Here is a 14561-nt window from a genome sequence, read left to right on the forward strand (position 1 = left end):
TTCCCTACTTCAAAAAAAATGCATAGTGATGTTTTGCTCTCTTTTTAAAAAGTAACTGTGTTGCTATGGATTGGGATAAGGATGGAGATATCCTAGCAGTGATTGCTGAGAAATCCAGTTGCATTTATCTGTGGGATGCCAACACAAACAAAACCAGCCAGTTAGACAGTGGCATGAGGTAAGGATAATTTTTTTTATATTTTAAATCTTCGCTTAGAAATATCATTATTTGCAGATTTGATGCTACAAATATTACTTTCATTATAAAGATGCATTGATGAGTTATTTTCTTATAAAGGAAAAAGTTCATTTCTTTTTTAATTGTTATATATAATCCTATTAATTTTGTTCAGTTAATCAGAATAAGGTTGTTATGATTATAAAATATGACTTCTTAAAAAGTTGCTTTCAGTGGAACAGACTAAAATGTCCAAAGAAGAGAGAAAATGTATATGGGAAAATCTGGAGATGGGATTGGCTGCAGGCATGGCTGGATCTAGGGGTTCTAATGATGCAGTCAAGACTGTCTCCATCTCTCGGCTCTTCCTTTCTCTGTATTGACTTCTTCTAAGTCAGACTCTCTCTTTTAAATTTTATTGAAGTGTAGTTGATTTATAATGTGTTAATTTCTGCTGTACAGCAAACTGATTAAATTAAACATATATATATTCTTTTTCATGTTCTTTTCCATTATGGTTTATCACAAGATATTGAATATAGTTCCCTGTGCTATACAATAGGACCTTGTTGTTTATCCATCCTATATATGTAAGTCAGACTCTTTTGATGGCTACTGGCAGGTATCAGCTTATACCATTCTTCACAGCAAGTTATGCCAGAGGAAAGAGTATGCCCCTGTCACATTACTAGTGTCCACTCATTTCTTCAGAAGGTCTCTGAATAGGGTAGGCAGGGCCATGGGGTTGATAATCGTACCCAGTGAAGAGTGGAGTGAGGGTGGGGAAGTTCACAAGTGGGAAAAATCCTGGGCAGACAGAATAAATTGCAGGTCTCTGCTAAAATGGAAACCATTTTGCCATATGGAAAAGAAAAACCTGTCGGTATTTACAACTAAAACTGCAATTTTGACCTTGGACAAGTTGCTTAACCTCTCTTTAATCCTCAATTTCTTCATATATGTAAAGAGTGTATAGTAATAATAATCTGCTTCATGGCATCATGTGGCCTGCAGGTGGGCAGGAAGAGATCACACACATACCATAAGGTTAGACTATACTTTTCCAGCTTACTTACCAAGGAATAACAAAGCAGGACCAAACATCACCTTAGTGCAGGTTCTCTTGACCCTTCAAAGTGATGCACGAGACATACATCCACAGGCAGTAGTGTCTGACCAACATCAGGTCTTGCTAGGTCTGAGAACCTTCATTTCTTGCTCTGTCCTTTAACACTTTGGTACATCACTTTTCAGAAGGATTTTACACACCCTGTGTGCTTCCATTCAAGAGGGTGTTTATAAACATCAAGTACTGCTTCTTGAACCAAATTGAGCATCAGTGAGGCCACATCCTGACCCAGAGAAAAATGCATAATTAATCCCAGGTGTTTTGAATTGGCAGCTCTGCCTCCCACTGTCTATCTTCCCCCACTTCCATTTTCTCACATCATCTCAGGATTGTTGTGATAGTTAATTGTACGGAGTAGCCAGGCACCAAAATAAGAACTGAGGAAATAGTAGATGTTATTGTAATTATCAATAAGGTAAAATTAAGGGTGTTTTACTGTTGCTATTAATACTTAATGTCTAAAGACCTTTGGCTATAGAAAGGTATACCTACTACTATTTGTTTTTTTGTTAATGATCAATCTAATACATCATGATAGTTAACAATTTTGAATATCAAGTTTGCAAAATTTTCTTAAATGTTTTGCAAACTTAAGTTTCCTTTAAACAATTAAAATTTTGTTTACAAATTTAATCTGATTAGATATTTCTGTGCACTTCAAACAATTCACAAAGCATCAAATATAATTATTACAAAACTTGCTGCAATGCCACTTAACTATCTTAAATTATTAGGTTAGCACAATGGGTTGAATTTATTTCATCATTTTTACTAAATGTATTTTTTATACCTTTTTAAGATTATAGTGGTACTTACCCTGATCCTACTTAGGCCTACAGCAGTAATCATTTAGTTTTTTACCTGGGATACAGCAATCTTTTCAGAGAAACTCTGAATACAACATCTGGTTCATCAACCAATTGATTCTTGGTTGGATCATGGGACCTGGTTGCTTCTCCCAAGGCCATTCACACCTGAGTACTAGTCACCCTACTCAGCTTCTTTTCTAATTGACCTTCAACTGTCATATCAGCCAGAATTTTACAAACCTGTGCCTTTCACATAGGTTGCCTTTTTTTGTAGCCAGGTGCATTTTCCTAAAATAATATATTCATTACATTTTTCTTGGCCAGAAATATGTGTGATTATTATATGTTGGCCTGATCGGTTAGCATAATTGGAAACATGTATGTCTTGGGATCTTACTGTACTTTGTAGGACCTTCTAGAGGTCTTATCTCCTAAGAGAGGAAAGATAAAGCCCATTCAGTTAACTCTTCTTTTGATGACATTTGATTACTTGATCTTCTTGGAATACACTATTTTACCCTCTTTCTAGTTGGTTGTTCTGTGACTGTTAGTACTGATCAACTATTGACTGGACTAATATTGTTACACTACTCTTACTATATGTGACTACAGTTGCTAATCAGACCTTGTTCTTGTCATATAGTTCCTCTTTTCTCTGGTACTATTTAGCTCACTCCAATTTTTTAAATTCATGTTTTCTGAGCAGCAGACTCCAAAACGGGATTAAGGTGTTTATCACAGGAAATATTTATGAGGGAACAGAGAGAGAGAAGTTAGAAGAGCCGTCAGACCACAGTGCATGTCTGACCCTTGTAAAGGAGAGAGGGAAGAAAGAAAGGGGGGATAGAAACATCTGGGACCGCAGCACAGTTCTAAAAAAGTTCAGCTAGGCCCAGTCTGAGCCAAGGTTACCATCAGAGGAGTCCTGTGCCTCCCAGGAATGGGCCTCAGCAGGACCCCTGCCATGCGCAATCATTGTCTGGGAGCAGCCCATGGGAAGGTGTGGTCCCAGCACGTTGAGGTGATGGATTCCAATGCCTAGCAGCTGGGGGCCTTGGTCGGTTACACTTTCTATAGCTGGAGATCTGAGAGGCATATTCTCAGGGCTGCTGTACCTACTTAAACTGAGAGACAAATGCATATTTATCTTTTATAAAGTATGTACTTAATATCTTTTATAAAGTATACTGTATACTTAATATATTCAATAATTGTAAATATATACTCAATTGAAGAAAGCTAGCAGCCCGGTATATTAATACTTCTTATTAAAATTAATTTTTAGCTAAACATTTTATTACATTCACTTGTTATTACAACTAACTTTTCCTATGCTTTAAGTGAATTTTTGTCTTCCAAGTATCATTAGGTTTTATGGCCTTTCACAAACTCAACTTGTTTCAATTAAATATGTAATTTTTAATGCTCAAATTCCTCTAATTTAGCCAGAGGAGTCCCCTTTAAGCTGACTCTTTTGTCCTTTTATTACTGCCCTCAACATTCTTGAGAGCTGTGTTGCTTTCTGAAAACAGTAGCTTGATCTATCAGTGACTCGCAAAGTTTAGCTGCATCAGAATCACCTGGAGAGCTTATGAGAACACAGACAGCTGTGCACCACCCCCAGTTTCTCATGCAGTAGGACAGAGGTGGGATCTGGGAACTAGCATTTCTGAAGTTCCCAGGTGATGATGCTGGTCCTGGGATTGTATTTTCATAACCACTTTTCTAGATCCATTGTGATTTCCTTCCTCAATATATAAATGAGCTACTCTCCAAGGAATCTTGATTCCCTTTAGTAGAGGATTATATAAAAGTTCAACCTATGGATCCTAGAATGCACAGTAAGAACTGGTGGTAGGCAAACGTGCCTTCTACCTCCTTCTGAGCTACTCTTAGCAGAGCTGGAAAATGTATGTCCTTTTTCATGAATCATGAATTCTCAATGATTTTTCCAATTTAGTATATAGTATAGTTGGACCCTGCTTTTTTTTAAAGCATGAGATGTTATCATCCATGAAGATTTTTACCACAATTAGAGTTACAACTATCATTAGTAGACAAATTAATAAGTATCTCATCATGAGTCATCTGATGAAATCTGAGATTGCATCATGACTGAATTGAAGCCTATATTCATCATACATTTGTATTTTAAGTCTCACTCACCTAAGATCATTTTATAGTGTCTCAGAATGTCTTTAGCACTTCTTCATAGTCCTAAAGCATTAAGTTGTAATTTTGTACTTCAGCTTCTAAGTAGATGTTAAAACTATTCATCCTTTTTAAAAGGACTACTTAGGGGGTTATACTTGTGAATTGTTTAGTAATTTATATCTTAATGTTACAGGGATCAATTGTCTTTCCTTCTTTGGTCAAAATTTGGAAGTCTCCTGGCTGTTGGAACTGTTAAAGGAAATTTGCTGATTTATAATCGTCAGACATCTCGAAAGATTCCTGTCCTTGGTAGGTTGTAGCTGGAAACACTGCTAAATATTTGAGATGCTTTACATAAATGGAAATTTTACCACCTCAGATTTCCCTGATATCGCAAGAGAAATTTTATAGTTTAAAATGAAGACTTCCCTGGTCAAGCCATACATCTATCTAAACTAGAAGATCCATCTTCACTACCTACTAAGAATTTCCCAGGCTATGTAACAGGTTGCCCTAGGGTGAGCCTGTGCCTTTGGACACCAGTACATTAATAGCATGGCTTCTATCTGTCCCTTTCTCACCCAGATTGTGCCTCTGGCATGGAATAGCTCAGATGCATATCAACACATTAGTAGATGGGCTAAAACATTTGGTGGCTTCTTGGACAGAGTATATCCAGATTCCTAATTCTGACCCCTCACTCTCTCCAAACACCAATTTAATCTAGGAGTTGACTTCGAGTTGTATTTCCCTCAGGGTATATGACTGGATGATATGTGTGTTTAATCGTTTGACCTTCTTGGTTCAGTCTCTGATTCCCCCAGCCTCTGGTCACCTAGCATCTGCCCTGGGACTCCCCAGGAGGAAATAGTATCGATTCTTTTCAATTATTGTAACATCATGCTGGTGAATGGTGAAACAGTGGGCTTAATTACATACAGGTGGCCAGTATAATTTACCACTAATGAAAGAATTAAATCCTGGAGATAATAGTGCCCACAGAATACTTGAGAAAGTGCCTTTCAATTAAGGACACTTGTTCATTTCAAATTATTTTCATATATATGTATATCTTTCATAAGAAATTTTTAGTGCTCTAGCTAAACAGTTATGTCATTGATCCATCTGAAAAATTAAACTAAAAACTTTTGAGTTACAAAACTCTGCTTTCACCATATAAATTAATTTGTTTGACTTAAGTAGGCATTTTCTATATCCCACTTCATTTACAGGTATATTCTACCAGTTAACTTATAAGTCCTAGAAATTTTGACACTTGAGGTATAAGAAAATAATTTGTCCAAGTATGATTATTTTGTTTCAGTAACTGTCATATATACATGATTTTATGTGATCTTTGTATTTAATATGAATATTGATTCTAATCTCAGCTAATTTAATTCACTGTGTAAAATGGAAAAGATTCAGGCTAATTATATATTTTAGGTCCTTTAGCTGTGCCTCTTTCAGAGTTAGTTGTGATTTGTGGCTCTGCTTTTTTTCCTTTGAAATAATTTACTTTCCTAAAACCAAGGCATTTCACTTCCAACAGCAGCTGCACAAATGCATGGTTTTTACAGTAGCTAATGTCTGTTACCTTGTTTTGTCATGCTCTGATTTATTGCCTTGAACTAGACTAGATATAGGCAGTTCTCACTTTGCATGCTTCTAACATGCATGAATTTCACTGTTCACAGTGTACCTAATATTGCCAGTCTCCCAATAACATGATTTACGTTTCAGTGGCCATAGTATGGTAGCTGTAAGTTAATACTAATTAATTGAGTCAATACGTGTAAAGTGCCCAGAACAATGTTAAGTAAGCATACAAAACATGTTAACTGTTATCAGTGAAGTTAAGGTTAACCTGAATTCTGAGCACTAGAAGAAAAGAGATTTTCTTCTCCCTTTCTTGAGTATAGAAAGAAGTTTGTCTTTGGCATCTTTCCACCTCTCTTTATGTACTCCTTTTTTCCCTTCTAACACCCATTACTTTCGACACTCAGTTCCAGTGTATCACTTAAGCCACTTAATCTGTGATCAGCAAAATCTCCTATATCCCAGTCTCTTCTCTGAATGTTCCCTTCACTTTTGTGCTCTGGTCTTCTGATTTGAAATACCACCTCTATAGTCCTATATTTATCTCTTCCAAACTCTAGACTCATACATCCAGCTGCTTACTCAACATCTCCAATGAGATTTCTAGTAAACACTTCAAATTTAATACCACCAAAACCAATAGTTTTCCCTCTCATTGATGGCATTTCAAACTTTTAGATATTTAAGCCTAACCTTATCATCATCCTTGACCCTTAATCTTTCTCCTACGTTCCATACCTAATTTGCCAGAAAATCTAGTAGGATCTATCTCCAAATATCTCCAGAATCAAGACTGTTTTGGGCTTCCCTGGTGGCACAGCGGTTGAGAGTCCGCCTGCCGATGCAGGGGACACGGGTTCGTGCCCCGGTCCGGGAAGATCCCACATGCCGTGGAGCGGCTGGGCCCCTGAGCCATGGCCGCTGAGCCTGCGCGTCCAGAGCCTGTGCTCCGCAATGGGAGGGGCCACAACAGTGAGAGGCCCGCGTACCGCAAAAAACAAAACAAAACAAAACAAAAAAAGACTGTTCTCATCACCTCTACTGCTGCCACCATGGTGTGGGGCTCAGACATCTTTGACCTGAGTTTCTGGAATATCTTAACTGGTCTCCCTGCTTCAGATCTTGCCCTGCTATAGAGTATCCTCAGCCCAGAGGCCACAGTGAGCCTTCTGCTCGGAGCTCTCCAGTGGCTCTCCATGTCACCCAGGGTCAAAGTCCTCACTATGGCCAGCCAAGCCCTCTGTGACCTGGCCCTTGGCGACTCTCTGCCTTCATCTCTCACCCATCTTCCGGGACTTCACAGCTATACTCTCCTCCTACCTGAGCCTCTAACACACTCGGCACGCTCTGGCCTCAGGGTCGACTCACTTAACGACTATTTATTTAGAGCCTGCCTTCTGCATACATACTGTATTAAGTTCTGTACGGGGTACATGAATAAAATAAACATGATCTCTGTCTCAATAACAGCTAAAATAGCTAACATTTTTATGACATTTCCTATATGCCTGGCACTCCTCTAAGTGCTTTAACTCGTTTGATCCTCAACCGCTATGAAAGAGCTCCTACTGTTATCCCCAATTTTTGGATGATGTGACTAAGGAATAGAAAGGTTAAGTCACTTACCCATGGTTTTGCAGTAAGTGGTGGAGCCACTTATTCAAAATAGGCAGTTTGCCTCCAGAATCTGTATACTTAATTAACCTTGGGGCTGTTGAGTGTTTATCTATCCCAGGACCTTCAACAAATGCCCTCAGTGTCAAGCATGCAATTTCCACCCCAAAATGTGGTTTTTGCACTGTCTACATTGCTCAATAAAAAAACGTCCTGATACTTAGTGGCTATCTAATATCCCTCACTAGCTAAATGAGTCAATTCTTTTTTTTTTTTTTTTTTTTGCGGTACGCGGGCCTCTCACTCTTGTGGCCTCTCCTGTTGTGGAGCACAGGCTCCGGACGCGCAGGCTCAGCGGCCATGGCTCACGGGCCCAGCCGCTCTGCGGCATGTGGGGTCTTCCCGGACCGGGGCACGAACCCGTGTCCCCTGCATCGGCAGGCAGACTCTCAACTGCTGCGCCACCAGGGAAGCCCTAAATGAGTCAATTCTTAACACAAGTCTCACTAAGGTGCATTCATATTTGTACCTCAGTGTTATCGTGAATCATTGTATGTCCTTTAGTTATATACGAATAGTCAAAACTGTGATGTTGAATCTGCTTATGCCAAGGGTCTCCCACACTGTGAAGCTGAATATAGTAGAGATAGCTTCAGTGCTTTGAGATTTAAGCACATTTCGTGCTTAAGACATTAATGTGATAGGTTTGGTTATATGGTAAACAAACAAACTTGTCAAGGGGTGGAATGTCTTTTTATGTTAGGACCTATGCTCATATACACATAAAAAATTGGAAAACATGATTGCCCTCATATGCCTTTATCTTGATTTACAACTTGGTAATAAACTGTTTTAAATAAGGTTGCTTAGACACTAACTGCTTTGATGAGATTTTAAATTTCTTGTCTGTTTAATTTCCATAGTATATTACCTAAACTTTCAAATTAACATCACGGACATCTAAAAATTTTTTTGAGAAATCAATATGTACATCTCTTTTTCAGGAAAGCATACTAAGAGAATCACATGTGGATGTTGGAATGCAGAAAACATGCTTGCTTTAGGTGGTGAAGATAAAATGATTACAGTTAGTAATCAGGAAGGTGACACGATAAGACAGGTAATACAGTAACATCTCTTTGGTCTGCTATATTCAAATTTTCTTCCAAAACAAAGTTTGTCTATCAGACATATCTATAAAATTTAAAAGCATCTATGTGAGATATGTATACAATAACTTCACATTCTAAACATCAAATTTTTTTAATGTATTAGGACATTTTTCTTTAATATGAATACTTTTTCCAAATATCCTCCTTTGTACATTTCCCATTGGCTAGCATTAGCATGGATTATCAGCTCTGTGGTTATAGTCAAACGGTATATTTGTGAAATAACTCTTATTTTATATATGTATATTTACGGAGTAAATGTTAACAACTGGACTCAGAGTCAGGTAATGTAATTAACTGCCTGATTCTAAAGCCCACTCCTTTAGCTGATATGTTAAATTGCTTCCAAACTAATTCTAATTAAATTTAATTTTAGGATTAGATTTTACTGGTGTTCAAATTTCCCAAGATTGATTAGATCTTCAGAGGCTCCTCTCAAGGGAATTTGTATTATCCATAGCTATAGAAGCTCACCAGTGGCAAAATTTCACTTTGGATGACTTGGCTTATGATTTATTACTTCTAGAGCAATATTGACATTCTTTGAATACCTGCTAGTTACATGGCACTGTGCTATGTACTATCGAAGAAATATGAAATATGACTACAGAAGAAATAGGAAATATGGCCCTATATTAACTATCTATTGCTGCATAATAAATTACTCCCAAAACTTAGCAGTTTAAAACAACAAACATTGCTTTGCAGTTGTTGTGGATGAGGAATCCAGGTGCAGCTAAGCTGGGTGCTTCTGCCTCAGGGTCTCTCATGAGGCTGCAATCATTTTATCAGTCTGAACTGCAGTCTTATCTGAAGGCTTGACTGGGGATCACAACAAAGCAGCTGGCAAGAGAGTGAGAATAGTCATTCAAGACTTAAGCTGCAGTCGTTTATAAATAACCTGATCTCAGAATTATTTTTGCTGTGTTCTGTTCTCTAGAGGTGAGTCACTAGGCCCAGCCTACACTGAGGGGCCGGGATGGGGATTACACAAAGGCATGAACACCAGGAGTTGAGGATCATTCCAGACCATCTTAGAGGCTGCCCACCATAGGCCCCCTACTCACAAGAAGAGAAAACTAATCATGATAAAGCATATATCATCTTATATGGTTACCAAATTGTGTGATATAGCTTACAAGTCCTGTAACATTTGTGAGATAGAGAAGATAAATGAAAGTTGGATTGTGAATCTGTAAGAGAAGATGATCTAAATCGGTCAGGGTATAGGCTGAACTATTGTAACAACAAGACCCAAAATTACAAGGACTCTAAGAATATGGTAGTTTGGGTGGTTTTTCCTCTTTTTTTTCTCATAAAACAGAGAGGGGTAAGCATGTCGTCTGTATCTCTGCTTCTCAAGGTTGTATAAATTCCCCCTTCCTTCCTTCCCCTTCCTTCCTTCCATCTTATTGTTCTGCCATTTTCTAGGGTGTTTTGCCCTCATGTACATGGTTAAAGCAAGCATACCAGAACCTCATTTCAGCCCCAGGCAAGGAAAAAAGAGAAGTGGAGTGCAAGAAATTTGTGAACGACCTAATCTGGAAGATGCAATCATAATTTCCATTCATATCATATGACCAGAACCTAGATATATGGTCACACCTTGCTGCTGCCAGGGAAGCTGCAAATTTAGTCTGCCTAGGTGATCATGTGCCCTGCTAAAACTTGTTTTAATGGGTATTGTAAGACATTTAGCAGTTGCTGTCATTCACTCCAAGCAGAACAGAACAAAGATAAGAGGAAAAACTTATTACAGCTTGTTCATGGCTTATTCCAGACTGGACTGACTGAAGATTTGGACTTTGATTGAGAATTTATAGAAGATAAGTCTGAAGAAGAAAGTTGGTTCTTGTATCTGGAAAGCTTTGAAAGTGAGATAGAAGTAACTCAATCATGTTGAGCAGACCATAGCATGATTACAGTGGTTCTCAAGGAAGGTTAATATGACATTACAATAGAGATGTTAAAAAAAAAAATGTATATATATATATATATATATATATATGGCATTACTGTAAAAAATAGTTTCTAGAAACCTTGTAATTTTGATCCATCTATATTGGGGTCCTTTAGAATTAGAATGCTACAGGTCCCCCCTCTTGTATCCATATCACACATCATCAGTAGATACTGGCATTTTTTTTCTTCACTGAATCAAGACCTTAGAATACTTTTCCACACATAACATCCAAGGAAGCCACTACCACTGAGCCATTATAAACATACAAGGCAACTATTTCCCATTTTTAATCCCCAAGAAGTATGCTTCCAGAATTTGGCATACAAGTAGTATGATACAGTAAACAAAACATACGTTATAAGTATTGTTTTGTCTGGTATTTTCTCTGCATTGCTTTGACTTGGCTATTCTGCAGAGCACTCCATTGTAACTTGTGCGGATTTATCTTTATTTATCCTGCTGAGGACTTGTCTTGCTTCCTGAATCTGAAGGTTGCTGTCTTTCATCAGTTCTGTAAAGTTCTTAGTCATTATCTCTTTGAAATTCACCTCTCGCCCTTTCTATCCTGTCTTTGCAGAGCAACTGTTAGACATATGTTGGATCTTCTTCTATCTCTTGATCTCTCTTTCATAGTTTCTTTTTGTCACTCTTTGCAATCTTCAGGATAATTTCCTCAAATCAGTTAACTTACTCTTTCTTCAAATTTGTCTAATCTTCTGTCCATCCCATTGAGTCTTTATTTTAATGGCTCTACTTTTTTATTTGTAGAAAGTACTTTGTAGTTCTTTTAAAAATCTGCCTGGACTTTTAAAGAAAGTGTTATCTTTTCTTATATTTATGAGTCCTTTTATGTTTTTAGCCATTTTAAATGTATTTATGATCTCTTTCTGATAATTCTGTTCTTTTCAGATCTGGTGACTCTTCCTCTTGATCCATTGTTTGTTTCTGAGTTTTCTCATTTTGAATTGTAGCTCATCTCCAGCAGGGCTTGACTGTGGAAGTTTTTTGCAGCCTTTGAAGAGGCTTTCGATTTGTTTTGGCCAAACACTGCAGGGAGTTTCTAGACCACTCAAAGTATAACTTTGGCCCTTAGACCACAATGAGCATAGGAGGGAAAGTCTTTGATTTTAAAAGAATTTTTTCTGACCCAAAGCCCAGCTTGAGCCAAATGGGCTTCCTTACTGTCTCCCTTTACCAGCTGCTGCTCTGGATATCTGCAGCATCAGTTTCTGCACACACTTTGGTTTTCAATTTGATCTTTGCTTATGGTCCCTGGAAATCTTCCTAACCTTCTTTCAAGCTTATCTTAGCCATTTAATAAGATACGTGTTCAGTTTCATTCAGGATTTCTAGAAGTTTGTAGCACTTGGATTTTCAGGTTGTTAGTCCAACCTGTAACAGAAATGAAAGCAAGTTACCTGTTTTAGTAATAGAATGAATTTGCGTTTGGGGTTTATTCATAGTGATAGTATTTTCACCCTTGCAGACACCAGTGAGATCAGAGCCTGGCAACATGCAGTTTTCCATGATGAAGACTGATGACCGAACCTCCACTGCTGAAAGCACGGTAAGAGTTCTAAATCAAATCCAGGCCCAAATTATTTTGGTAATTTTTTAGGATAGTCTGTCTCCTTTTCTAGTATGGTTCAGAATCTATAGTGATAAATAAATTATAGTTCTTCACTTATTAAACCAATGCAGGCCCCAGTTTCTCAGGGCTAAGTTTTCTGCTGCCACCTAATATCACAGCAAGTGAGAAGAGTTTCCTGTTACACTTGCTGCTCTTCTTCTTCTTATGGTAGCAAAAACAGTGGGGACACCTTGAAAAGCAAGAGTATTGATTTCTCTATCTTTCTTTTAATTTTCACTCTATCAGATATGTGGACCAGAGCTCTGGAAATTATAGTTTTATTTTTTTAATACCTTAGATTGTTTTCCCTGCCACATTTTAACATTCTGAAATCCAGATGATTTTCACAATCAACAAGAATATATTTAATGAAGTAATGTTCCTTTATTTCTCAAAAAGCTATTATTAAAGTGATAATAACTCCTAACTGGTAGCGTCTTAGAATCAAGGAAATATATCAAAGTGTTTCTCTTTACATATATATATCCATTACCCTTAATGAGCCCAAATAAGTAATGCACTCTTTTCTCTCCCCAACACAGTTAGATCCTCAACTGAGAATTATAGTTAAGTACCAACTTGTAACAGCGGGACAGTAGTCTAGCCACACTGACCAGTGCCCTGCTGGTGATGGGAAGAGTGATGATATAAAAAGCCAAGCTAGATTATCCACACAGGTGTGGGCCTGTAATTCCAGATAGCCCAAGATCAAAATCAGACAGCCTTAGGATAGAAGCCTCTCTATACTCTGGATATGAATTCAGTTTCAATGGAACTATGTCAGACCTACCTTCCTGTACTGCACAGGACTTATATTAGAGGTACAGAGAATTGTAAAGGTTATTCCATCGAGCTATTTTAGTGTACTTCCAAGGGTGTATTGCATATATGTGAAGCCAAGGATTCTTTCCAGACTGTATATTAGTAAAATGTTACAAATGTTTTGAGTTAGTCACATTGTTACCTTACTAATTATAACATTTAACATGCTAAATTTGGCTCATTGTTTTTCTAAATGAGGTTTATGCTCTTTGGATTTGCTTATTAGTCTTTTCATGAAGTGCTGAGTAATTCATTTCATAATCTCTTTTCTGGCAGATAAGTGTAGTGGTTGGCAAGAAAACTTTGTTTCTTTTTAATCTGAATGAACCAGATAGCCCAATTGATCTGGAGTTTCAGCAGCGCTATGGCAACATTGTCTGCTATAGTTGGTATGTACAAAAGTTCATTACAGAAGGATACCCCTGTGTTTTCCCTTACTAATTATAATATATTTAATTTTTGTCTGTAGCATTTTCACTTCTCTATGTAACATTTTCTGGATTATAGTCTATGACTTATTATGTGGAACTACCTAGCATATTATCTGACAAATAGGCCCTTGATAAATTATATTCTCTAATTCCTTAGTTTTAAGGTATTTGCTTATTTACTGTATTGCAAATGGTAGTTAATCTTCCTTTCTACTGTATTATTGCCTTTGTTGCTATAGGTATGGTGATGGCTACATCTTGATTGGTTTTTCACGTGGAATTTTTGTGGTCATTTCCACTCATATTCGAGAGATCGGTCAAGAGATATTTCAGGCTCGTGACCATAAAGATAGTCTAACCAGTATTGCAGTATCACAGACCCTTAACAAAGCTGCTACATGTGGTGATAACTGGTAAGTTATATTCACATATTCCCAGGAAAGCTTATATAAGGAATATTCAAGAGATTCATCAAGACATTGTTAACTAATGTGAATCTGTCCACCATAGTTGCACTGTTAAAATATGTTTGCAATTGAAAATTCCTAACATGCCTTTACCTCTGCCCTTAACACTCGGGGTAATACCTAAAATACTAAATGCGTACTAAATACAAAACCTAAAATGGGGTATGCTTGAAAAGCAATCTTAAAAATAAAATAGGCACTTCTGGGTGACATGGAGTAAGCACACTCCACCCTGTCACTCTCACTGAATACAGCCATAAAACCTGAACAGAATCCATGGAACAGCTATTTAAGGACTCTGAAAAGTAAATAGTAGCAGGCAGATTGGAGAAGAAGGCCGGCGTTTGAAGTATCACTGAGCTAGCGGTGAGTCTCCCATTTGTCTTCTGGTCTCTCTCAGGCCAGGACTCAAGGCAGCCTGAAACCTGGACCCTGGATGTAAGCACTGGGCAGAGAGAGAGAACTCTGAGAGACGCCCTTTAGTTCTGGCTCAAGTTGCAGGAAAGAGAACTCCTAACACTCAGAGAAAGTTGGGGAAATCCCCCAATTTTCTTTTTTTTCTTTCTTTGTTCTCTCATGCCCCAGCCACCAAG

General features: G+C 37.7%; 1 protein-coding gene across 2 annotated transcripts in view; it reads left to right on the top strand.

The window, feature by feature from the left end:
• WDR19 (WD repeat domain 19) overlaps positions 1 to 14561 on the top strand; it is an 88439-nt gene that overhangs the window by 6102 nt on the left and 67776 nt on the right. Inside the window, exons 4-9 of one of the 2 annotated variants that reach the window (XM_007449415.1) lie at positions 53 to 178; positions 4464 to 4579; positions 8488 to 8603; positions 12105 to 12185; positions 13347 to 13459; positions 13741 to 13914. In XM_007449415.1, the coding sequence (XP_007449477.1) occupies positions 53 to 178; positions 4464 to 4579; positions 8488 to 8603; positions 12105 to 12185; positions 13347 to 13459; positions 13741 to 13914 (726 nt within the window). The remainder of the gene's footprint in view (positions 1 to 52; positions 179 to 4463; positions 4580 to 8487; positions 8604 to 12104; positions 12186 to 13346; positions 13460 to 13740; positions 13915 to 14561) is intronic. The other variant, XM_007449416.1, reaches the window with a different exon arrangement.

The sequence above is a fragment of the Lipotes vexillifer genome, unplaced genomic scaffold (genome assembly GCF_000442215.2).
Source record: "Lipotes vexillifer unplaced genomic scaffold, Lipotes_vexillifer_v1.1 scaffold153, whole genome shotgun sequence".
NCBI classification, from domain to species: Eukaryota; Metazoa; Chordata; class Mammalia; order Artiodactyla; family Lipotidae; genus Lipotes; species Lipotes vexillifer.